The sequence below is a fragment of the Pogona vitticeps genome, chromosome 6, assembly GCF_051106095.1.
Source record: "Pogona vitticeps strain Pit_001003342236 chromosome 6, PviZW2.1, whole genome shotgun sequence".
Taxonomy (NCBI): Eukaryota; Metazoa; Chordata; class Lepidosauria; order Squamata; family Agamidae; genus Pogona; species Pogona vitticeps.
In genome coordinates this window covers 33,160,400-33,185,371 of record NC_135788.1, presented here as the reverse complement: position 1 = coordinate 33,185,371, position 24,972 = coordinate 33,160,400, and the positions used below count along the sequence as shown (strand labels likewise).

Genomic DNA, 24,972 nt, shown 5'->3' with positions numbered 1-24,972 from the left:
AGTTGCAACAACCATTAGGGTCTTTGAATAAAGGACCATCAAAATTCAGTAACATCAAAAGCCATCTGTGTTGTCTTCAGTCCCCAGAAGAAGACAATTCTGCATGTATATGTTAAATTTCTTAGAAGAGTGTATGCAGAGGGTAATTCAGTGGGGCAGAACTTTGGGGCTGATGGCTTTCAGGTCTGCTCCAGTCTTATCAATAAAGTGTTCAAATTGATCATTCATTTTTCAAATATTTTTATTACTATTACAAAATCAACATTGCAGTGAAAAAAAAACTTTAACAAAGAAAGATATAAATAAGTGTCTTTCAGTCCTTTTGGAAAGGTCCAACATACATTCATTTTGCTCTAGCAGGATCTGAACATCATTGATGATGGCTACAGAAAGAGGATATGGCCAATTTTTAATAATGACGTTAGTCTCAAGAACCTACGTTGGATGTGCTTAAAAGCCTAGTGAAGAGTTTGAACTTTTTTGTCCTTTGAGCAGGAGAGTCCCGGTTTCCTTCTGGTGCATCATAGTCCTCTAAGTTTCAAAAGCAATTAGCCAGGTGGGATAGGACACAAACCCAATCTCAAAGCTGCTATGGGCATCCAGAACAATGGTATGGTTCTTGGTATCTTACGTACATTGCTGTACCACTTTTCCATTGGTTCTGCTTCTCGTTGTATAAATATGGCAGATCTTAAAAGTCTAATGGGATACTTGTGCATTGACAAGGGCGTAATAGAATCCTTCCATTGCCAGCAGCTGACTATGAGTTCCCTGTTCAATTACTTTGCCATTCTGGATAACTGCTATGATGTCAGAATTCTGGATAGTGGACAATCGGTGAGCAATAACAATGCAGGTTCGACCTTTTCTAGCATCGTCCAGGGCCTTCTGGACAATCTGTAATGAAAGACAAAAGAGAAGCAATTAGAGTACAAACAGAGCATTTCCACTCCAACCCATAGACGTATTTAAAACCAGATGGCAATTATACATATTGCAGGAAGTAAAGGGAAGGTTTACATACCTTTTCACTTTCTGTGTCAAGAGCTGATGTGGCTTCATCCAGAAGCAGAACTGCAGGCTTTCGGACAAGGGCGCGGGCGATGGCTATTCTTTGTTTCTGCCCTCCTGAAAGTTGTGCTCCTTTATCACCCACACGAGTATTGTATTTCTGTAGTTTTTATTTTAAAAAAGAGCAAAGAACACAGACTCAGTAAGTGTTGTGAGAAAAGTCACAGAACCATTAGGCAGTATTCACAGCTCTAACACAATGTGCTGCACAAAGATCTTACAAATTAAAGAAGAAAATAACCAATATAATGCCAGGATCCTGTTTGTTTTGTCTGCACCTGAAAAAGTCCACTATGCATGTGGCTCTTTTTTCCTGCTGTTTGTGCAAGGGGTGTTCCCTACTCTGTTGCTCAAGAAGAAGCTTCGTTGCCATGACCTTGGTAATCTCCAACTCATGCTACTGTGAGTTGCAGATCTAATGAAACACTGATAGATAGATTGATTTAAAATATTTTTACCCTGCCTTTCTCTTTAAAAAGGACCCAAGGTGGCTTACATCATTAAAAGACAATATTTAAAGGTAAAAACAATGAGTATACAAAAACTAAAAAAAAAGGTCAAACAATTGGAGCAGGTATCCTGCATAACAGTTACGCTTTGCATTTTGCAAGAGCATATTGCTGAAAATTATTACAGGTTTAAAAGTTCTCTAACAGTCCATAATCATTTCAAACTCAAGAGACTTCTGCCATTTACTTCAATGGAAAGTGGGTTGGATGCTTTGCTAGATTTAAACAACAAAGCTTCCAGCTCACTTTTCAGTGAAGTAAATGGCAGTATGTATATGTTGCTTAACTTGGCATTTAAACAACCCCTTGCCTAGATCTTGAATACAAAGAATCACAGAGGGGATTACCAGCGTGCACTTTTTTTGGAAGATCCACATGACTGGTAGAACTACTTCCTTTCCAAAGGTCAAATTATAGCTATCCCTAGCATTAAAGCTAAAATTCCACTGGTGTGGACTGAACGAGGCAGTTTTTCCCATTTGAGAAATCAGGTTCCTGCTGTGACACAATCACACAAAATGGCTGAAATCCTATTGCAGTTATGCAAACAGAATAACTTTTGGAAGTGAACTGACATAAACTCTAAAGAAAATCTCAGTAGACATTATATGTTGTATACTGACAGAACTCTGCATGCAACAGTTAATATATAGGGAGATTTCTTAGCTTAAAGCAGTTTACCTCTAAAAGTTATTTGCATAACTGCATAACAAGATTTCAGCCAATCAGTTCTTTGGGAATCCCCTTTCCAGTGAATGGTTATGTTTAATGTGTATTTGTGCCTTTAGTTTAATGAGAAATTAAGCAAAGCTGGGACAGGGTAAAACGAGTTTGTTGGAAGCCATGTTTGAAATACCAATTTTCCATCATATGATGGCCATTTTATTAAAGATTTTTCCCTCAGCCCAGTCTTTTCATGGATAATTTTAAACTAAGAGCAAGTACACAAGAAACATTTTTTTGCACAGACAAGGTACACGTGAAATCCCTTAATCCTTCAAGTCAGTATTATAAAAGAGAAAATCAGTCATCAAACAGAAGCAGTAAATTCTCAATGAGAAATGATTCATAAAATTATATGCTCTATTTTACCATGTGTACATTACCTTAACATGAATGAGAAAGCAGGGGTAAGCAAGTGAAAATAAGTTAGGTATGCCTCTATCTTACCAATGAGAAGCCAAACCCTGTGCGAGGTAATTGAGAGATCAGTCCCAAAATTCAACCAAGCTTACTTGCGGTTAAGTTTCCACAACTCCAAGTAACTCCTACCCAATGGTTCCCAATCTTGGGTGACCCAGGTGTTTTTGGACTGCAGCTCCCAGAAATCCTGGTCAGCACAGCCGGTGGCAAAGGCTTCTGGGAACTGAAGTCCAAGAACATATGCCTTACCCAAGGTTGGGAAGCATCATATGCCCATGCTGCCAATGGAGTTCCAAACTCTTCCCTTTTGCTATATTGTGATCCAAAGGAGAAAGAGATTAGTAGGATTCTAATATGCAATGTTGCTTGTCTTGTGCTGTTCATTGGAGGCAATCTCTGCAGGATGAGACAGCCATTCTCATGGACAAAGAGGGCAAGTAATAATGTAAGTAGGACAGCTTCATTTACCTCCGGGAGATTCTGTATAAAGTTGTGAATATTCGCTGCTTTAGCTGCTTCTTCAACTTCTTCTTGGCTAACAACTCGACTGTTGTCTCCATACTGGATATTCTCAGCTATACTGCAGTCGAACAGAATAGGTTCTTGCTGCACAAGGCCCAGTCTCGATCTCAGCCATTGAATATGCAGAGATTTGGAATCCATACCATCTACAAGCTGTAAATAGAAAAAGAACTTTAGGAATTATCTTACTGGAAAGTTTGAATGGAGTTCCTCCTGACGTGATTCTGAAATACCTGATAATAGGCAGATAATGGACATTTCAAGATGTGGTCGGTTCATAGTCATTGTTTTAATTTGAATGGAATGCATATTATTACCCATATGACACATTTACTTTGTGTTTTTGTTTAACGACTTGCACATAATTATTAGTAGCCTGATCAAACCTGTGCAGATTTAGAAAAGCTGAGGAATGAAGAATGACTTTCACACAGCTTCAGATTTCTTCATTTAACAAGAAACAATTTTTCATACATGCTGAATTCAGATAGGTAGACCTGCCCAGAATGTGTTTTATAGGAATACTGTAAATGTGACCTACATGCAGAGTAATTGAAATATTCTGTTTTAAATGTAAGAATATGCCTTCAGATGCATTTAAGCCTTAATTGTCTTACTAAACTGTAATTACCATTTTTAATGTCTATGCAGCTAAAGACAGATGTTGGGTTGAAGTAAATTTTGCAGTTATAGCTGTTACTGTCTTTTATTGGTAACTTTTATTTTTTATCTCTACCCCATGTGCAACTGACTAGTTAGGGGTGGGACTTTTTGGATGTTTGGACTACAAATCTCCATTGTGGGAGTCCAGTCTAACAGACAAACACCTTATAAATACACCTTATAAACAAACACCTTATAAATGTGGCTCACATGGAGAAAAGCATAAAGTGGAAGGCTTCCAAGCCTAGCTTGGCCTATATTCCTGTTTAGAAGGAAGTTGCCAGCTAGTATCAGGGCAGGGACAGGGAGCATGGGGAGACCTAGGCCTAGCTAGGCCTGAAAGCTTTCCAGATCAGGCCTTTCGCCCAGGTGAGTGACATTCAGATGTCTGTAAGATAGTTATCAGTCAGATAGAATGGAGAAACCAGTCAAAAAATCCCATCCGATATGAAAATAAGCAGGGGCCAAATGAAAAATAATGACTTTAAAAAAATATGGAACGTATTTTTAGAACATGTATTTCGGAGAGGGAGGGGGTATACACCGAGTGAAGAAACATTGAAATTTTGGAATGAAAATGGATGGAAAGAAGTGTAATGCTAGTCCTGAGGGTGATGGGTTCACTGTTATGTTTTGTAATTTATAGTCTCGTAATTTACAGTTTGTTTTTTTGTAGTAGTAGGTATTTTGTATTTTTCGGTTTTTTTATTATTATTTTTTGTACTTTTTAATTATAAATAAAAAATATATTTAAAAAAAATCCCATCCGTACAGTTGGTGCACCTGTTCATCATATCTGCCAACTATTTATATTTTAAGCAATATGTTTGCACTTTAAACATTTCAAAATAGTTTAAAAGATAAGCAACACATAGCTCTCAGACCATGCAAACTCTAACTACTCTTTTTGGTGGCAGTTACAATAAAAAGACTGCATTTTAGCTTCAAAACAAGGCACATGATGTGTGTTCTTTGTTTTAAAGAACAGAGGTCCCATGTGGCTCCATAAATCTCCATTCTCCTCGAGAACAAGGTGTACATTCTCGGTATGCTTGATCTTAAGCCAAAAATGCTGAACTTCAGGAGAATGTCTTTTTCTAGTTCTGTCATCAAATTTTGGTGGTGTTCCAGGAGGGCAGGGAGGGGAGGCCCACAGCAAGTTTGGGAGTGTTGGAAATTGGTCCTAGAGCCCCTCACCTCAACTGTCTAGCCCTTTAAATAAATAAATAAACATTGCTATGGCTATATGTGTCAGCAAAGCAATTCGTATGTACTTCCTCCTCAGACCTTTCCAATACAGAAACTTGTTGCATGTTTGTGTAACCCAGAAACTTGACCAAGGCAAACTTTGAGTAAAAAGCCTGGTGTCACTAACTTCTTCGACCCAAGACTTCTTAGAGCTCCTGATAAATTACCACTTCTATCATCTTATCATTGCTGATTCAGCTAGGACTGATGGAACTTTGAATCCAGCAACATATGGATAATCATAGGCTCCATAGCCTAGCACTACAGGGCTGCCACTGAAAAATTGCCTCTTACATTCTTCTCACCTGAAAGCTACCTTAAGCTGTTTGCTTGCATGGATTATGGTGTACATAATCATACTGGGCATTTCTTCATCTCTGCTCCACTCTGGATAGCATGTGAAGATTTACAGTGAACCAAACACACATAAAAGTAGTTCTAGATACAGTGGTGCCTCACATTGCGACGTTAATTTGTTCTGCAAAAATCACTGCAGAACGAAAACATCGCTATGCGATATTAAAAAGCCCATAGAATTGCACTGAAACCCCTTCAATGCGTTCCTATGGGCTTAAAACTAACCTTAAAGTGAAGATCCTCCATACAGCAGCCGTTTTCGCTGCCTCTAAAGCGAGGAATCCATCCCTGAACACAGCGGGTGGCCATGTTTTTTTCCGGCGGCCATTTTGAAACCACCAATCAGCTGTACGAAAATGGGGGCTTTGTGATGATCGCTTCCCCATGATCATCGCAAAGCGAATTTTCCCCATAGAGAACATCGCAAAGCGATTGCTTTTGCGATCGCAAAAACAGCGTTGCAAAGCGATTTCTTCATTAAACGGAGCGATCGCTATGCGATGCACCACTGTATTAGAATTGGCATGGAGAATGACTTACTGCAGAAACATCTTTGCTGTGCTGTTATTTTCAAAGTGTAGAAAGAGCCACTGACTCACCACTTGTCCTGATCCCGGGTCATAGAATCTTTCCAGAAGCTGAATGGAGGTGCTTTTGCCGCAGCCACTGCTTCCCACTAATGCCAAAGTCTGCCCTTTATTAACTTTTAGATTGAGCCCTTGTAAAACCTGCACTTCTGTTCTGGTCGGATATACAAAATGGATGTCCTTGAATTCAATATTGCCTTCAAATTTTTGCTGGGAGAAAGGGGAATGAACACAGAAATGTAATCCTGTAGGACTGTATGGATTGTTTTATTAAACCTTAAAAATATGTAAAAATTAATTCAGGGAAAGAAGACATTAATCTCTGATACACAAAGAAAGGATACTGAATTGTACCATCTCCAGTCCTATAATCAGCATAGCTTATCTGAATGGTAAGAGGCCCTCTTGAACAGTGGGAGTTGTGAGGAACTGCAGTGGAAAAGGCAAATCATCCCAAATGAGGTGGAAACACCTTAAGCAAAGCAGAATTTCACTCAGCACCAGACTATTCCTCAGTCAACTACATTGCCCTGCTATATATCCTACATTTGGCATAGGCAAGCCAAGTGGGTCACACACCGCATTAGAAGCTGCTGCCTGTATCTCCTCCATTCCTCACTCCAGAGATTACACCAGTGCCTCTTAAGGTAAACATGTCCTTATTTTTATTTTTTAAGTACAACTTCTGTTAAAATAGATTTTTGCTCTTGAAACACCCTTTTACTTAGTCATGTCCTGCCAGTGATTTGTTTCTGCAAATGGATAATTTTAAAAGTTGTCTACAACGATTGTATAAGAATAAAAATAAGCAATGCTAATTTATGCTACTTTTATGAAAGAAACATCAAAGTTGATTTAATGCACTGAAGGGGACAGACACTTCAACAAAATCTTACCAATTTTTCACCTTCTTCATTATAGCTGTCAATTGGTGGCTTCCGATCCAAAAGGTGAAAAATCCTTTGGGCAGAAACTTTTGATTTGTTGTAATCGGGTGCAAGAGAATTGGACTGACCAACATTTATAGCAGCAAAAATCACTGAAGCAAAGACTCTGCAAATATAAAACGTTACGACTGAGGAGCTATAGCGGAACACAGAATACAGACTTTTCATATTAATATACATCATGCAAGTCACTCTCAAACAACTTTTGGTATTGTATATTATAGCCAATAAGGCCCTTATTGAAATGACCATGTGCTGTTAAACAGCAGTGGTGACTAAGTCCCCTTGAAATATTCCTCTTTAGATGCTAACTTCACCAATTGCTTCACCATAGGCCATTAAGACAGTTTTCCAGTTTTCCATGTTTTTCATGAGGAACTTCTGAATATTTTTGTTAATCCCACAAATGTTTAAGCTGGTGTTAATCCAGCTGTGTGGAAATGAGTCAAATGCCTTTTTATAGTCTATCAAGGCCACATTAAGATTCCCCTCTCCCCCGTCTTTTTCTATTCTTCAGTATCATTTCATCAATAAGCAGCTGATTTTTGGGGGCTCTTGAATTTTTTAAAGTTCCCTTTCTGATTAGTTGGGTATAGGGAGTCTTCAGTTTAGTAATTATATATAAAGGATTCATTGTCCTTTTGCTGATCTTTTATTATCAGAAATGTGTGGCCTATTGTTGTCCAATCTTCAGTTGTAGAATTTTGAATCAATATTGATTAAATTGCACTGCTATACATTGAAGGAGACTTGTTAAATGCTTTAAACAAAATCTGTGCCGCTCATCTGGATCAGGTGCACTTCAGTTTTTCACAGTTTGCCTCAATCATTTCAGTTGTTATTACAATATCATCCATAGTCTGGCTTTTACTTTTCATTTTAAAGTTCTGGATGTTTCAAGTGTTTTATGTTGTTAGTGTCTGCACGTAATTTTCCATTTTGGAGTGCGAGGAACAACAACTACAACAACAACAATTGGGAGCAATATCAAAAAAATTCACACAGTACTATAAGCAGTTACAGATGGCAGAAATCACACCATCAGAGCTACAAAAATTGGCAGTATTAAGAACAGCATACATACTGCCCCAATATTGAACAGATACAGTGGTGCCTCGCTTAGCGAGTGCTCCGTTTAGCGACAAAATTGCTTTGCGACAAACTTTTTGCGATAGCAAAAGCGATCGCTTTGCGATGTTCCCTATGGGGGAATTTAACTTTGCGATGATCGGTTCCCTGCTTCGGGAACTGATCATCGCAAAGTGACCATTTTCGCACAGCTGATTGGCAGTTTCAAAATGGCCATCGGGTAAACAAAATGGCCGCCTGCTGTTTTCTGGGACAGATTCCTCGCTTAAAAGGCACCGAAAATGTCCATGCTATGGAGGATCTTCGCTGAACGGTGAGTTTTAAGCCCCTAGGAATGCATTAATCAGGTTTTAATGCATTTCTATGGGCTTTTTAATATCGCATAGCAACGTTTTCATTCAACAGCGATTTTTGCGGAATGAATTAACGTCACAATGCGAGGCACCACTGTACTTAGGTTTTTGGTTAAAACTTGTATCTGTTATATAACGCCAGTCAATGTTTTTATAATTTTGTCTGTGTGTGGTGTTTCTGAATGATGATGATGATGATGATCATAATCATCATCATCCTTACATAGAATTAATTATGTTAATTATGTGCCATTAAGTTGGAAATGACTAGTGACACTAATGGGCTTTCAAGGTAAGTGATATTTAAGGAATGGTTTTACCAGTTCCACTCCCTCAGTGAGTTTTCATGTCCAAGTGGGGATTCAAGTGAGAGAATGGAGTCCTAGTCCCTCACTCTATTCATTACACCACATTGGGTATCAACTAAAGATCTCTGTCTTCATCTTTTTAAAAATTCTGTTTATGTTTTAATCCAATACTAAAAATCCCACACACCAATCTTTAGAAAATCAACTCACATAAAAAGTTGTTCAAAGTTCATGTAACAGTGGGCGATCAGCCATGCTCCAAATCTGAAGACAGCAGCATTTATAAAAAAGTTGGCACTCTGGGAGATGCCATATGAAAGTCCATGAATGGGAGCTTTCTTCAGAGCATCTCTAATAAGAGAAAAGCCAATGGGAAAGAATTACAATTTGTTGTGAAACTAACAAAAATAAACAGGAGAAAAACAACAAAACAATGGATTCATCAATATAAACTTCTTGTTGTCTAGTAAGCGCTAGACAAAATCTATCCACACCTCACTTCGCACATGAATCCTCAAACCTTAGTGGGATACCTAATTCATACCTGTTGGCCCATCTTTTCTTCATCCATCCTTTCTTGGATTATCTTTACATGTTGGACAAAACATGGGACATATGTAAAATCCAACCTATGTAAGTCCAATAACTTAGGATTCTATCAAACTAAACCTACATAACTTTTCCAGTCCTATTCATTCATTACTTTCCTGGTTACAGCCAACATGCTCAAGAAGGAGGATCTAGACTCTCCCCTCTCCATGTTTTCTCCATGGGAAGAGTGACATATGTGAAAAGTAGAGGTTCCGGTATAGGCTTTCTGATTTTCCAAGGTTCTTGCCTCCACAAGAAGCTTACATGCAAGCACAAAACTCTGTTTTGAAACATATTACTTCCAATGTGTGGGAAGCAACAACGGAGAGGGAAGACGGCTAGGACCTTCTTTGTAAGCATGCTGCTAACGTGGTAGGCTATGACTGAAGAGGTCTTGAATCACATACACATTGTGCCTGATATAAATATTTGAGCTGGGAATGGAGATAGAGTAAGAGGTGTCAAGGGATTGAGAGCAGATATTAAGTTGTGACCTCACAGGCCTCAGTGCACTCAATATATGGCACTCAACTATTGTTCAACTGGCACAGCCCTGCCGGTGGTTATGGACTGCAGTTCACAACGTTCCATTGGTTATCTTTGCTAGAGCTGATGAGAGTTTCGCTGCTACATCTGGAAAGCTGCATTTTGCCCAGATTGCACCATTCTGTCTACATATCAGCAATAAATAAAACAGCACTTCCTCCTTTTCCTTGATAGCATGCAAAGAGAATCATAGAAACCTTAGCACAACAGTATTCGGAACTAGATGCTGGAAGTTTTCAAAACTGGCACAATGAATTAAGCTAGTTGAATGGTGGACTCTGTATGTGCTGAGTTTTAGCCTGCGGTTATATTCACTTGGATATAAATTATGTTAAAACTCAGTGCAGCCAGAGTTTTGCACAAGCTGCTGGTTATCAAACACCACCAAACATCTTGCATGGAAGCAGCAACAACAGCTCTTATGAACATCAGCAATGGGGCCCGTAATGGACTACATGACTATTTTAAAATCTGTTCAAAGGTTGATCCAATTACATTTTCAGAATTTTAGCTAGTAAAGGAGCAAGAGAGGATCATGGCCTCACAGCATTAGCTCCACTATTAGCCACAGGGGAGTAGCTTTCTCAGGTAGCAGATGCAAGGGCCTGCAGTGGCAATTCCCCAACTATTGTTCTTGAGCTTGTGCCTGCTGGTAGGCAGAGCTGTTCCTGCCACATGGTCTGTTCTGATCTCTTAAATCAGTCTCATGCCCTCTGGCGTGGTAGACAATGCTAGCCCATCATCAGAAGTAAAGCTTCGACTGGTGTGAAATGAGGGAAGAACCATGATCCTGTCCTTTACCTCAGACAACAGATGTTTTGGAATGACTCTGTTATACTCCTGCCTCACTATGTATAAACGTCAACAAAGGCAATTAAGAATTAAGAAATTAATCCCAAAAATAACACATCTATTAGTATGAAAAATTTAACCTATATGGGCCTTCTAAGCTTTCATTGTATCTTTCAAAAAATTTATCTTCTCTTGTCAATGCAGCCACCGTTCTTATGTTTTCCACAGTCTCTGTTGAAATCTAAAGTTAAGGAAAAAAAAGAAAAGAGAATATGAATCTTAAATACACACACAGTGAAAAGCCAGGTGCTCTCCAAGAGAAACTTTATAATGGTCAACAAATACTAAACTAACCACATGTGTCTGGTATGAGAGTAGATGCATTGCATCCATTGATATGTCAAGTCAGAGTTGCAAGCGGCATATCGGTGCATGTTCATCACTTGTTCTCATTATCAGTGGCAGTGGTTAAATAAACCAGACCAAAAGAAACGATGGTGGGTTCCATGTGTCAACTGGTAGTGGGCAGCTTCCTATCTGTTTTGGTTCCTCCCAATGCATTAGAGAAATAATCCAGACTTTGTTCTTGATTTCCTTTTCTGTTTTTTTTGGGGGGGTCGTGGAATTGCATTTTAATCATGTGCTTTTAAAATGAGCTCTTCTATGATCGACTTACATACATTTTTAAATACATTGTAAAAATGATAAGCAAACTAACAAACCAAGCTGTTGATATACAAGTACTGCTGGATAGATTGTCCACTGCTGCACATATAATTTTTGGGTGGCAGTGAGTGACTCCCTAGATGTCAATGGGCTACAAATTCTATCATCCCTGGCCACTGTTGATGCTGGCTAGAACTGATGGGAATTGGTGTACATCTGGAAGGCTACCAGTCAAACCCAACTCATGACTGAGTCATAGCCATATGTTTCAGAGATAACAGAGAACTTACTCTTCCTGCTTCTTCAAGGGCTTTTTGATCTCTTGCTGCATGACCAGACATTGACTTGACTCTGATAGCTTGTGTAGCAGCAATGAAAGGAATACAGGCCAAGATGAGCAGCGTTAATTGCCAGCCATGCACAAAAGCAATAACAAGAGATGTCACAAGTGTGAAGACAGTCATGGTTAATACGGACAGCCGGCTTCCAGTAGCCTAAACAAAACAAAATAATTTTTTTTTTGAAGTTTGAAAGCTACAGATCTTTACATGACAATATAAGAAGTCAGCATTACGATGTCTTAGTAAAGCAAAGTTAGGCATAGCTGTACAGGATCTGCATGTTCAGCTAAGAAGGCAGGGTGAGTAATTCTTTCATTCGACCTTGACAAAAAAAAAGCTGTTGAGTTCTTGCCAACTCATGCAGCTGAATGATTAGAAAAAGCAATTCATCATTCATTCACAATAGAAGTTTCTTGACACTGTTTCCCTTTATAAGTTAAAACAAGTGATCTGAAATTTCACAAATGCACCATGGGATAAATGCAAGAGTATAGCTCCATTCCAACACAAAGTCAAACAGGCAATGCTGTAAACCGAAAAAAATTCCAGCCGCAGACCTTTGTCTTGGTACTGCAAAACAAAACAAAACAAAACACATTTTAAAAAACCCCAAATCTGCAGAGAATTTAAGTAGTGGAAATCATCTTTCAGTCAGACCCTCTTGGCCCTTTCTTACTGAATATCCTGTGGTAGGAGTTACACTGAACAAGTGAGGGTTAGAAAATTCAGCCTGCAGCGAGTTGAATCAATGCCCCAAAAAGTTAAAAAGTAGAACATTGTCAGCCTGGTATTTAGAATGCCAGGCACTTTCTCAAATATATTTATTGTGTGGCCTTTTTTGGGATTGTTTCGTTGTAAGCACCTCCACAAACAATTAGAGCTAAGCAATAAAATTTCAACAAGAAGCAATCAGGTAATGGAAGACCTACTCCTTTGACTTGGGACGCATCTGTTGCAAGTCTGGTTAACAGAACCCCAATGCTGTTCTTATGATCATCAAACCATCCAATCTCCTGAAAACAGAAAAGGTATTTCAAGTAATGCACACATTTACAAACCACCCTTATCACAAAACAAAATCTATGGTTAGTTATTCGTTATTAACTCAAATTGCTAGCCCCATTGAGAGCAGACTGCCTGAATCAATGAGTTACCCAAGAGTTGATGTAACACATCCCTTTTGTGGGGTGGGGGATTTGTCTAGTGAGGAGCAAGAATTAGATTTCATATTTTTTAAAAAAATAATTTATCATGTATTATAGAGGGGTCAAATTGATCTCCTAAAAATAACACCTGGAGTTTACAGGAGAAACTGGAAGTAAGTGAGTGGAAGACACCCTTGTCTAAAACTTTGAAAAGCTGCGCCAGTTAGTGGAGTCTAGGGTTAGGGTGGGCAACTGTGGTGCGCCAGATAGTTTTGGCCTACATCTCATATCAGCCTTGGGCAGTGTAGCCACTGGAAAAGGATAAGGAAGCTGATAAAAAACAATGATCTCCATTTGTAGGGTAGCTTTCATAGAGTCATAGAATAATTGATTTGGAAGGGACCTAAATGTCATTGAGTCCAACCCCCTGCGTAGTGCAGGCCTCCAAATCTGACAGATGGTTGTCCAAGTTTCTCTTACTGTAAATGCCTCCATCGTTGAAACACTCACTACCTCCTGAGGTAACTGGTTCCATTGTTGTGCTGCTCTAATAGTTAAGACGTTTCCCCTGATATTCAGCCTAAATCTGGCTTCCTATAGCTTGAGCCCATCATTATGTGTTGTGTACTCTGGGATGACTGAGAACAGATCCTGCCCCTCCTCTGTATGACAGCCTTTCATGTATTTGAAATGTGTTATTATATCTCCCCTCAACCTTCTATTCTCAAGGCGAAACATGCCCAGTTCTTTCCGTCTTTCCTGATAAGGCTTGGTTTTCAGTCCCTTGCTCATCCTTGTTGCCATCTTCTGAACTTGCTCCAGTTTGTTGGTGTCCTTCTTAAAGAATGATGTCCAGAACTGGACATAGTACTTTAGATGAGGCCCAATCAGGGCTGAATAGGAGGGAACTAGTACCTCACAGGATTTGGAAACTATACTTCTGTTTTGTTGTTCTTTAGTCATTAAGTCATTAAGGCATGCCAGGCCCTCCTGTCTTCTACTGCCTCCAGATGTTGGGTCAAATTCATGTTGGTAGGTTCGATGACACTGTCCAACCATCTTGTCCTCTGTTGTCCCCTTCTCCTCTTGCCTTCACACTTTCCCAACATCAGGATCTTTTCCAGGGAGTCTTCTCTTCTCATGAGATGGCCAAAGTATTGGAGTCTCAGCCTCAGGATCTGTCCTTCCAGTGAGCACTCAGGGTTATTTCCTTTAGAATTGATAGGTTTGTTCTTCTTGCAGTCCAGGGAACTCTCAAGAGCCTCCTCCAGCACCACAATTCAAAAGCATCAATTCGATGGTCAGCTTTCTTTATGGTCCCGCTCTCACTTCCATACATCGCTACTGAAAAAACCATAGCTTTGACTATGTGGACCTTTGTCAGCAAGGTGATGTCTCTGCTTTTTAAGATGCTGTCTAGGGTTGTCATTGCTTTCCTCCCAAGAAACAGGCATCTTTTAATTTCGTGACTGCTGGCATCAACTACAGTGATCATGGATCCCAAGAAAGGAAAATCTGTCACTGCCTCCATCTCTTTCCCTTCTATTTGCCAGGAGGTGATGGGACCAGTGGCCATGATCATAATTTTTTTTGATGTTGAGCTTCAGACCATTTTTTCCAATCTCCTCTTTCACCCTCATTAGGAGGTTCTTTAATTCCTCTTCACTTTCTGCCATCGGAGTGGTATCATCTGCATATCGGAGGTTGTTGATATTTCTTCCAGCAAACTTGATTCTGGCTTGGGATTCCTCCAGTACGGCCTTTTGCATGATGTATTCTGCATATGTTAAATAAGCTGGGAGACAATATACAGCCTTGTGGTACTCCTTTCCCAATTTTGAACCAATCAGCTGTTCCATATCCAGTTCTAACTGTTGCTTCCTGTCCCACATATAGGTTTCTCAGGAGATAGATAAGGTGGTCAGGCACTCCCATTTCTTTAAGGACTTGCCATAGTTTGCTGTGGTCCACACAGTCAAAGGCTTTTGCGTAGTCAATGAAGCAGAAGTAGATATTTTTCTGGAACTCTCTGGCTTTCTCCATAATCCAGCGCATGTTAGCAATTTGGTCTCTAGTTCCTCTGCCCCTTTGAAATCCAGCTTGTACTTCTGGGAGTTCTCGGTCCACATACTGCTGAAGCCTACCTTGTAGGATTTTGAGCATAACCTTGCTAGCGTGTGAAATGACTGCAATTGTACGGTAGTTGGAGCATTCTTTGGCACTGCCCTTCTTTGGGATTGGGATGTAGACTGATCTTTTCCAGTCCCCTGGCCACAGTTGAGTTTCCCAAACTTGCTGGCATATTGAGTGTAGCACCTTAACCATCTTTTAAGATTTTAAATAGTTCAACTGGAATGCCATCACCACCACTGGCCTTGTTGTTAGCCATGCTTTCTAAGGCCCACTCAACTTCACTCTCCAGGATGTCTGGCTCAAGGTCAGCAACTACACTATCAGGGTTGTCCGGGACATCCAGATCTTTCTGGTATAATTCCTCTGTGTATTCTTGCCACCTCTTCTTGATGTCTTCTGCTTCTGTGAGGTCCCTACCATTTTTGTCCTTTATCATGTCCATCTTTGCACAAAATGTTCCTTTGATATCTCCAATTTTCTTGACGAGATCTCTGGTTTTTCCCTTTCTATAGTTTTCCTCTATATCTTTGCACTGTTCATTTAAGAAGGCCCTCTTGTCTCTCCTTGCTATTCTTTGGAAGTCTGCATTCCAATTTCTATACCTTTCCCTGTCTCCTTTGCATTTTGTTTCCCTTCTCTTCTCTGCTATTTGTAAGGCCTTGTTGGACAGCCACTTTGCTTTCTTGCATTTCCTTTTCTTTGGGATGGTTTTTCTTGTTGCCTCCTGTACAATGTTACGAGCCTCCATCCATAGTTCTTCAGGCACTCTGTCCACCAAATCTAGTTCCTTAAATCTGTTCTTCACTTCCACTGTGCATTCATAGGTGATTTGGTTTAGATTAGGATAAGGGGACGACAGAGGATGAGTTGGTTGGACAGTGTCATCAAAGCGAGCAACATGAATTTGAGCCAACTACTGGAGGCAGTGGAAGACAGGAGGGTCTGGCGTGCTCTGATCCATGGGGTCACAAAGACTTAACGACCAAACAACAACAAAATACCTGACTAGCCCATGGTTTTTTTCTTCAGTTTAAGCTTGAATTTTGCTATAAGAAGCTGATGATCAGAGCCACAATCAGCTCCAGGTCTTGTAATTGTGCATTGTTTCCCCCCAGGTGGAGAACTTTGCACTTATTTCTGTTAAATTTCATTTTGTTGTTTTCAGCCCAGTTTACTCAAGCTTATCAAGATATTTTTGAATTTTGTTTTTGTCTTCCAAGACATTAGCTATTCCACCCAATTTTGTGTCATGTGCAAATTTGATAAGTATTCCCTGCACCTCCTCATCTAAGTTCATTAGAGAAAACAGGCCTTGGAGTACCCCACTTGTTATCTTCTCCCAGTTTGAGAAGGAGTCACTGGTTAAAAACAGTTAAAAAAAACTTGGCTATTTAAGCAGGCCTTCCCTCCAGTCAGCTAAGTCTTTTATTTTTTTATTTTTTCTCATCTTATCCCATTTTGCTAACTTAATCTAATTGTATTAATTAATATACTAATTGTATTTTAAGATTATTTATATTAAATATTGTCTTATTTTATGCTGTAAGCCGCCCCGAGTAGACATGGTCTAGAGGGGTGGGGAATGAATAAATAAATAAATAAATAAATAAATAAATAAATAAATAAATAAATAAATAAATAAATAAATAAATAAATAAATAAATAACCATTCTCTGAATACAATTCTGTTACCAATTTTTCACCCACTTGACACGTGTTTTATCCAGCCCACACAAGTTAGCTTGCTAATCAGAATACCATGAAATATTTTGTCAAAGGCTTTGCTGAAGTCAAGATATATTACATGTACCACATTCCCAACGTCTACCAGGGAGGTTACCCGATGAAAAAATGAGTTAAAATTAGTCTGACAGGGTTTATTCTTGACAATCCATGTTGGCTTCTAGTTATTAATGCATTTTTCCCCAAGGTGCATGTAGAATGACTTCTTTATAATCTTTTCCAGAATTTTTCCCTGGGATTGATGTCAGGCTGACCAGTCAGTAGTTCCCTGATTTCTCCCTTTTGCCCCTTCTGTGTTCCCAGTTTCTTGTGTTATTTTTTTAAAAGCTATTTTTAAAAGAAGCCTTTGCATGCTATTATGAATAATTACAGTTTACCCTGTGCTGTTCAGTGTTGCATACATTTTATAGTTTGATATATTTTAATTTGAGATAAACACTGATGTTGATAGATTAAAAGTGCCATCCACCCTCAAATTAGTTTTTGTTCGCCCTTAGTAATATTAATAATAATTGCATGCCATCAAGTTGATTCCAATTCATGGTGATCCTTTCCAAGTAGAGAATAGTCTGAAGTGGTTTATCCTTCCCTTCCTCTGGGGTCATCTTGGGACTGTGCAACTTGAACATGGTTACAGTCTGGCTCTTCTTGCAGGAGGCACAGTGGGGAATCCAACTCCCAACCTCTGACTCTGCAGCCAGGCATTTAAACCTCTGAGCTATCCAGCCAGCCCTTGTTCCCCTGTAGGCACCACATGTTGAGCTTACCTGTTGAAGCAATGCTTTGAATGAAAGGGATCGCAATCGCAGGGTCAGGGCTTCCCCAGACTTCCCAAACATGAAGCCCTGAAAAGCATCAACACAACATATGGTGTATCATGGTGAGTCGTTTCTCTAGTTCTCCAATTCGGTTCTGCACATAGTTTGACAAATGTGGTTAATACACTTGGGGCTCCCTCTTTATGAGATGCCATTCTTGCAAAGTTAATGTTTGCTTGGTGTGTAGCCACATAGGCAAATATCATCCATTTTTTCTTTTAATTTTGTTTTTTAGAATAAACTATTGTTAAGGTTTTCACAACATACTAGTACCTAAGGTTTCAGTGTCATACTTTTCAGATTCCACATTCCAAACCAAGCTTTCAGGTTTTTGTGACAATCATTTTTTGTGGGTCAATCCACTATAGTAGTCAATCCACTATAGTTCAGGGGCACTTTTTAAAATGCAACCTGACAGGCCCCACTAATAGCATGTTTTCAAATTTTCTCTGGCCTCATCCTCTGCTGGAATGTGCTCCCCTTAAAACTTTCAAAAACAGGAATTCAGAATCCAGGCATAGAAATCTTCTCCACACCAAATGTACTGGGGGGTGGGGTGGGGGTCTCAAATGACAGATAATGCATAATTAGAAGCTGAACTCCCATTAGCTTTGCAGGAATCTGAGTCTGAAATATTATCAGTCCACTGTCATCTTTGGGTGTTCCTTCACAGCATTTTTTTAAAATTAAAATGGCCTTAAATAGTGCTTACCTGTATTACATATGTTACAAAGCTAACCACTCCCAAGAGAAGGAACAAAAGAGAAAACATCACTGTATAGTAGTTTCTCCTTGTAGTATCTTTTATTTGGAAAGCCTGGATTGGAAAGAATAATAGAGAAAACAATTTGGTTCAATTTTTTTTCTGTTTAATTAAAATTACAAGAAACAGCTGTAACAATCTCCATCAAGTCAACTGTGATGTTTCTCTTTGCATCCCCTTTCAAATCCCTCTCAATAATTTATGATTAACTACATTGGTTAATTACCACACAGTTAGTGTCAGTTTGGGCATGGATGAAATGTGCTGCTTATATATCACACCATGGCACTTAAAGCAGTCTCTGGGCAGTTTACAATTTAATTATGCATTTTACCAACCTTGGAAGGATGGAAAGCTGAGCCCACCTTGAGCTAACTACCTGAACCTGTTGGGATTGAACTCAAGTCACGCATGACCAGAGTCTTGACTGCAGTACTGCATTTGACCACTGCACCACAAGATTCCTGAATTAAAAACCAGTGATTACACAATGTGAAGCTCAGTGCAGGCAAACCCAATGGAGAATTGTCTCTTTTTGTTCAGCTGGCAAGGGTAGATTCATTTTACTCCAATTCATTGTCATTGCTTTTCTCCACTTTCACCTGACCTGATTGTTGCAAAGGGATGCTCGTGGGGGTATCAGTTTCTCTCAACTAAGCACTGTTGCCTCCCAAAAGTTGTGTTTTTTGGAAGGCTTTTCAAAATCAGCACTACGACAGATTATTGCTAAGTAATTTTGGGGTGGGGGGGAATGAACTAAAAAAGAGGCAAAGGGAAGGCTGTGATCCTGGGGAAGTTGCCAATTGCCATGCCATCAGAGCAGACGCAGCTTCTCCTATTGGAACTCTGTGAAAACACATTCACAGTTTTTGCCCTTGGAACACAGTTATTATAGGCTGCCTTGGGCTCTCTTATTAAGAGAAAGAGAAAGGTGGCCTATAAAAGAAGCAAGCAAACCAACAAGCAAGCGAACAAGCGAACAAACGAACTGCATTCAACTGGACAGCTACAGCAATTGCAAACAAGCAAAGGGCCGATTTGAAAAACTTCAGATTCTTCACTGTGTAGTCACACCCTCAGTTTTTTCTAAAAAAGACAAAGCCTCATTATATTGACATTAATTTTTCACTCACACATTGCCAGGCTTCTGTACTATATATTACTATGTATTGCAGCAGTTATCCCCAGAGCTAATGATGTTAACATTTCCACACAAATTTTGTATAGCTCAGGAAAAAAAAAGTGAACTTAGGGTCAAGCTGGATGTCAAGGTTAATATGTATTCCCTTCACATCTGTTTTCCTTCCAATAATGGGATTCTTCAGATATGCATGCCTGAACACACTTACAAATTAACCTCTGATTTACCCGCCAATGACAAATTAAAAAACCAAAGCACATGAAACACATGACAGGGAGGTGGGGGGGAAAAACATACGTTATGACCATCTGGGAAATTGTTGAGGCCTGGGAGAGTTCAAAAATTTTGCACTGCACCTGATAAAGTTGCTTGCCCCAGTTTAGTTTGACCCTTATTCACGTAGTCCCAGTAATTCTTTGTTTGGTTCTGAACTCTTTGTTCTGAACTTCAGAATGTAAAAGGTGAATATTCACCTCAGGGTACAGGTAGAAGCTTACATAGGGCAACTCAATTAAGTCTACAGGAAATCTACACAGAAGTCAATTTGTTTGTTTAAAATAGTTACAAAACAAACTCATGGTCCTATAAAGTGACTAAAACATACACACAACATAAATGTATCAACTCCAAGATTCTTTTTAATATAATGAATCTGGAATAGCCGAAGGAGTCAGGTATGGTAAAAATAGCTAATACTGTTTAATTAAACATTGAAAATTCTCCTAATGGACATAGTACATGTTAAATTCTATGATTTGCTTCCACAAGGTCTAATGATGGTTCTCAACTCTGACAATACAAGGTGGGAAAGGGTTTTCCCCTCCATTTCTTTTGTTTTCACTGGTGAGATTGGGGGTAAAGGTAGAAGATTGCACACATCCCTTCTCTGCATGTCCCACTCTTTTCTCTCTGCCTCCCCCTCCCTCCCTCCCTCCCTTCTTCAAACTCTGTGCAGCCAAACACTAGTGTAAAGAGCGAGGGATGTGGTGGCGCTGCAGGTTAAACCGCAGAAGCCTTTGTGCTGTAAGGGCTGTAGATCTTCAGCTGCAAGATTGAATCCATGTGATGGAGTGAGTGCCCGTCACTTGTCACAGCTCCCGCCAACCTAGCAGTTCGAAAGCATGCAAATGCGAGTAGATAAATAGAGACCACCTCGGTGGGAAGGTAACAGCGTTCCCTGTCTAAGTCGCACTGGCCATGTGACCACGGAATATTGTCTTCGGACAAACGCTGGCTCTGTGGCTTGGAAATGGGGATGAGCACCGCCCCCTAGAGTCAGACAAGACTGGACAAAAATTGTCAAGGGGAACCTTTACCTTTACCTTTAGTGTAAAGAGCAGATGGGTGTTTTCCTGCGCTTGATTGGCTGCATATTTTCCCCTTGCAGCACCACATATACTTTGACTTTCTCTCTTTACAAGGATCTCTCCAAATGACACATTGCTCCTCCTTCTGACCTCAGCCAACGATATTTGCATTGCACCAACCTATACCAAAAGGGCCACTCTGGACATGCCTAGTATAAGAGGAAATATGCCTCTCAGTACCACTCATTGTGGAACGTATGAGGGAGGCTTCATTTACATTCTGCTTGTAGACTTCCTGCTAGCACTTGATTGGCCACTGTAGGAACAGAAGGCTGAACTGAGAAGCCTGGCCTAGGAGAGCTCAAGTCCCCACCCATTTTATGGGTTAATGTCTGTCTTTGCATTGTCTTGAAAGCAATGGAAAAACCAAGGCACATATTTTAAAATAGGATCACTCCGGCAAGCTCCCATCAATAATTTACAACACAGTCATTCAGGAAGGTGCCTCGGCCACAGCAATTAAGTCCAGTCATTTAAAAAAATATATTTGGGATATTTTTATGGAAAGCAGGTAACAGGTGGAGGCAGCAATAAATTGTTACTGCCTGCAAAATGATGTAGGGAAGACTATGCTTCTGTTTTAATACAACTAAAGCAGGATAAAATATGACAACAGCAGCAAAGTGGGAGAAAAAATTGGCAGGTGCTGAAGCAGAGGTTACTGAAAGTTGTTAACTCACCCCAATAATTTTACCAAACAGAACTGCAAATGCAGGAGTGACGGCTCCTCCAATGGCAGAAGCAATGACCCCAAATGCTATGTAGCAGAATTCAGGTTTATTTAGCGCCAGAATCCTGGAATAAGGCACTTCAGGAAGCTTCTCTTCCTGTAAGAGACAAAGTTCCAGTTATTGCCAGAGGGTGAGGTAAGAGGCAAGAAGTAATGTAATTGCTGGTCAATGAACCACACAAGCAAAACACTCCAAAGATTTTCACATGATTCAAAATGAACTAAGTTAGGAAACTTACTCAGCCTTTTACATCCAGCTGGTTTTTTATGACTGCAAGCTTTAATTGCTCAATGAATAATGTTGAAAGTAAAAGAGAAATGGAAAAGATCTCAAAATCTGTCTGAACGGGGCACTGAAAAGTCAAGCTGGATCAGCTGTCACAGCAACTTGAATGCACAAATCTTTCTATTGAACTAAATGCTGCTGCATATAAATGTTTATTTTATTCTCATCTCTCAACTTTTAAATAATTTTGTTTTGTTTCTTGAAAAAACCTGTAAAGTTGTTGATACTTAGTAAGCAAACTCTTGAAGCTAGCTGTCTGAAACTGTGAAGGTTCATTACCATAATTCATACCATCAAAACAAAACCAAAAAAGAGAGGTTACTTACCTGTAACCATGATTCTTCTAGTGGTCCCCTGTGAATTCACACAATTGGATTGTTCTACACCTGCACAGGACCTCTCGGACGTTTCAAGAGCTTAAAGACATGTGATTAGTGGGATGTTCCCCCATGGAGCGCACGCTCTGCCTGCCAGAAATCCCCCCAGTTCCCAAAAGAGTCCACCGCTGTCAAAGAGCTATATAAGAAGACAATGTGACGGACAGAGGGGAGGCAGGGCGGGATGTGTGGATTCACAGAGGACCACTAGAAGAACCATAGTTACTGGTAAGTAACCTCTTTTTCTTCTTCGTGGCCTCTGTGAATGCACACAATTGGGTGATTGGCAAGTTCACTTACCGGATGGTGGGACTTCACAGTAGAAAGGAAGTCAAGACAGCTCTGCCGACAGCAGTATATTTCTTTGCCCGGATATTCAGACACTAATGTGTGACAAACATTGATGGATTGGACCATGTAGCTGCATGGTAGATGTGAGAGATTTCTATTCCTTGTTGGAAGGCAGTGGAGGTAGACAGTGCCCTAGTTGAGTGAGCCTTCAAGGGTTGAGGTGGCGTTTTGTCTGCGAGTTCATATGCAAGTGAAATTGTTTGAACAATCCACCTAGCCAACGTTTGAGGAAAAGCTGGTGAACATTTATTAGGACCATGAAGACATAGGAAGAGCCTTGATGCTTTCCTGAACAATTTGGTTCTGTCAATGTAAAAGGCCAAGGAATGTCTAACATCAAACATGTGGAGCATGTTCTCAGGAGGTGTAGAGGGAGATGAAAATAGTGTAGGTAGTATTATAGGTTGATTAAGATGAAAATGAGATACGACTTTAGGTAAGAATGAAACATCTGGGTATAGAGTGACCTTGTCCAGATGGAACTGCAGAAAAGGTGGATCTGATCTAAGAGCTGACAGTTCGCTAGCATGTTTAGCTGACATTATGACTACTAAGAATGATGTTTTCAAGGAAAGCAGTTTGAGGTTAGTAGTAGCCATTGGTTCAAAGGGAAGTCAGGTGAATGTGTTAAGGGCAAGCTGTAATGACCATTGGGGAAGAGGAGGTTGATGTGGAGGACGGATATTGAGAAGTCCCTTAAGGAAGTTTTTCAAAGTCAGATGGGAGAAAAGTTTAGCTGCTTCCGAATGAGATGGTTGGTGCATGACCACCGCAGCAATATAAACTTTCAAAGGAGAATGGGCCAATCCAAGATGAAAAGGATGGAGTATAAAGGTAAATAGAGTCTTCAATGAAACTGGTACCGCAGGTAAGTTTTTAGAATTGACAAAGGAGAGGAATGCATTTATGTTGAAAGGCCCGGGGGGGGGGCATGAAAGACAAGGGGACATTGGAGCGAAGATGGGGGGATGGGAAGAATCAGCAAAAATGGGGGAAAGAGAAAAAAACTGAATCAAATCAAAGGAAGAACAAATCAATTTAGAGAGGAAATGTCCAACAAAAAAGTAATTGAAATAACAGAAGAAACAACTACCAATCATAGTAAATGCTCAATCGCTCTAGCAATCTCTGAAATAGGTCTAACCTAAGTGGTGGCTAAAAGGAACTGAGGAGATTTCTGGTGGGTGGAGCATGTGCTCCACAGGGGAACATCCCACTAATCACATGTCTTTAAGCTCTAGGAACTTCTGAGAGGTCCTGTGCAGGTGCAGAACAACCCAACTGTGTGAATTCACAGAGGCCACAAAGAAGAACAAGCCATTTTGTCTTTCCAAAGTAAGTGAATGGGAGGCTGTGATCCAGATTTACAAATCAATTGGGATCTAGGGCATTAATTAAGTTGGAAAGGGCCAGGGTTTCTCCAGCACACAATTGCCTCTCCTGACTGAAGAAAGCCTAAGCACAACCCTATGTAGCATATTACAGCCGAAAAACTTTTGACACTTCGAATGTTAGCTACAGCCAAAAAATAAATCTGCCAATTCAGAACACTGTAACTTGAGAATTCATCAAATCTAAACTTAAACAATATGATCTGGTATTGCATGATTCACAGAAGAAAAAAATAATATACAATACCTAGATGTCATTAAAAAAAGAAGCAATTATTTATTCTGATATTTATGCTATTTTTGTAAGGTGTGTTGGAATGAGTGTTAACACCAACCACTTTATTCTTCTTTGTTTTCTTCTTCCTTTTCTTCCTTTTCTTGCGCTCAGAGTATCTTTTAGTAGAAGCCCTACTCAAGCTGGGTCTGATGGATGTTCCATGAAAGTTTCCCTCTATAGCCTTTTCTGTGCCACCAACAGGATTTTCTACATCATCTGTGAACGGATCATTTAGATCTTCTTCTCCAAAGCTACGTTCATCGCCATTCTCCTCTTCATCCTCTTCGTCCTCTTCCTCAGTCTCAACATTTGAATCTTCTTCTGTTTCACTCTCCTGATCATCTCCACCATAACACTAATAGAGATTAAAAACACACTTTTTAAAGCATATATTATACATTAAATGTATATATTTTTTTTCCATCAGCAGAAGAGAGCACAAATTATGCTAGCTAAGCTTTGTTTTTAAAACAAAGCAGAAAAACCCTTGGCAATTCAGTGTATAGCACTGCTGGGTGCAAGGCAATTATTTATTTTAAAGAAAAAGCAAAGTGTGCTGCTTATATACCACCCCATAGTGCTTCAAGCACTCTCTGGGCGGTTTACAAGTTAATTATGCAGGCTACACATTGCCCCCCCCCCAGCAAGCTGGGTACTCATTTTACCGACCTCGGAAGGATAGAGTCAACCTTGAGCCAGCTACCTTATTTTATTTAT

At 39.8% G+C, this 24,972-nt stretch overlaps 1 protein-coding gene across 4 annotated transcripts in view; it reads right to left on the bottom strand.

Moving 5' to 3' along the window:
- Window positions 1-223: 223 nt before the first annotated feature.
- ABCB5 (ATP binding cassette subfamily B member 5) overlaps window positions 224-24,972 on the bottom strand; it is a 57,858-nt gene continuing 33,109 nt past the window's right edge. For all 4 annotated transcript variants that reach the window (XM_073003281.2, XM_073003285.2, XM_073003283.2 and 1 more), the window contains exons 17-29: window positions 24,314-24,610; window positions 21,524-21,670; window positions 18,285-18,389; window positions 17,522-17,599; window positions 12,663-12,746; window positions 11,683-11,886; window positions 10,867-10,967; window positions 9,008-9,148; window positions 6,997-7,153; window positions 6,113-6,310; window positions 3,192-3,398; window positions 1,025-1,171; window positions 224-897 (exon numbers count right to left, since the gene is read on the bottom strand). In XM_073003281.2, coding sequence (XP_072859382.2) covers window positions 700-897; window positions 1,025-1,171; window positions 3,192-3,398; window positions 6,113-6,310; window positions 6,997-7,153; window positions 9,008-9,148; window positions 10,867-10,967; window positions 11,683-11,886; window positions 12,663-12,746; window positions 17,522-17,599; window positions 18,285-18,389; window positions 21,524-21,670; window positions 24,314-24,610 — 2,064 coding nt within the window. In that variant the 3' untranslated portion in view covers window positions 224-699. The remainder of the gene's footprint in view (window positions 898-1,024; window positions 1,172-3,191; window positions 3,399-6,112; window positions 6,311-6,996; window positions 7,154-9,007; window positions 9,149-10,866; window positions 10,968-11,682; window positions 11,887-12,662; window positions 12,747-17,521; window positions 17,600-18,284; window positions 18,390-21,523; window positions 21,671-24,313; window positions 24,611-24,972) is intronic.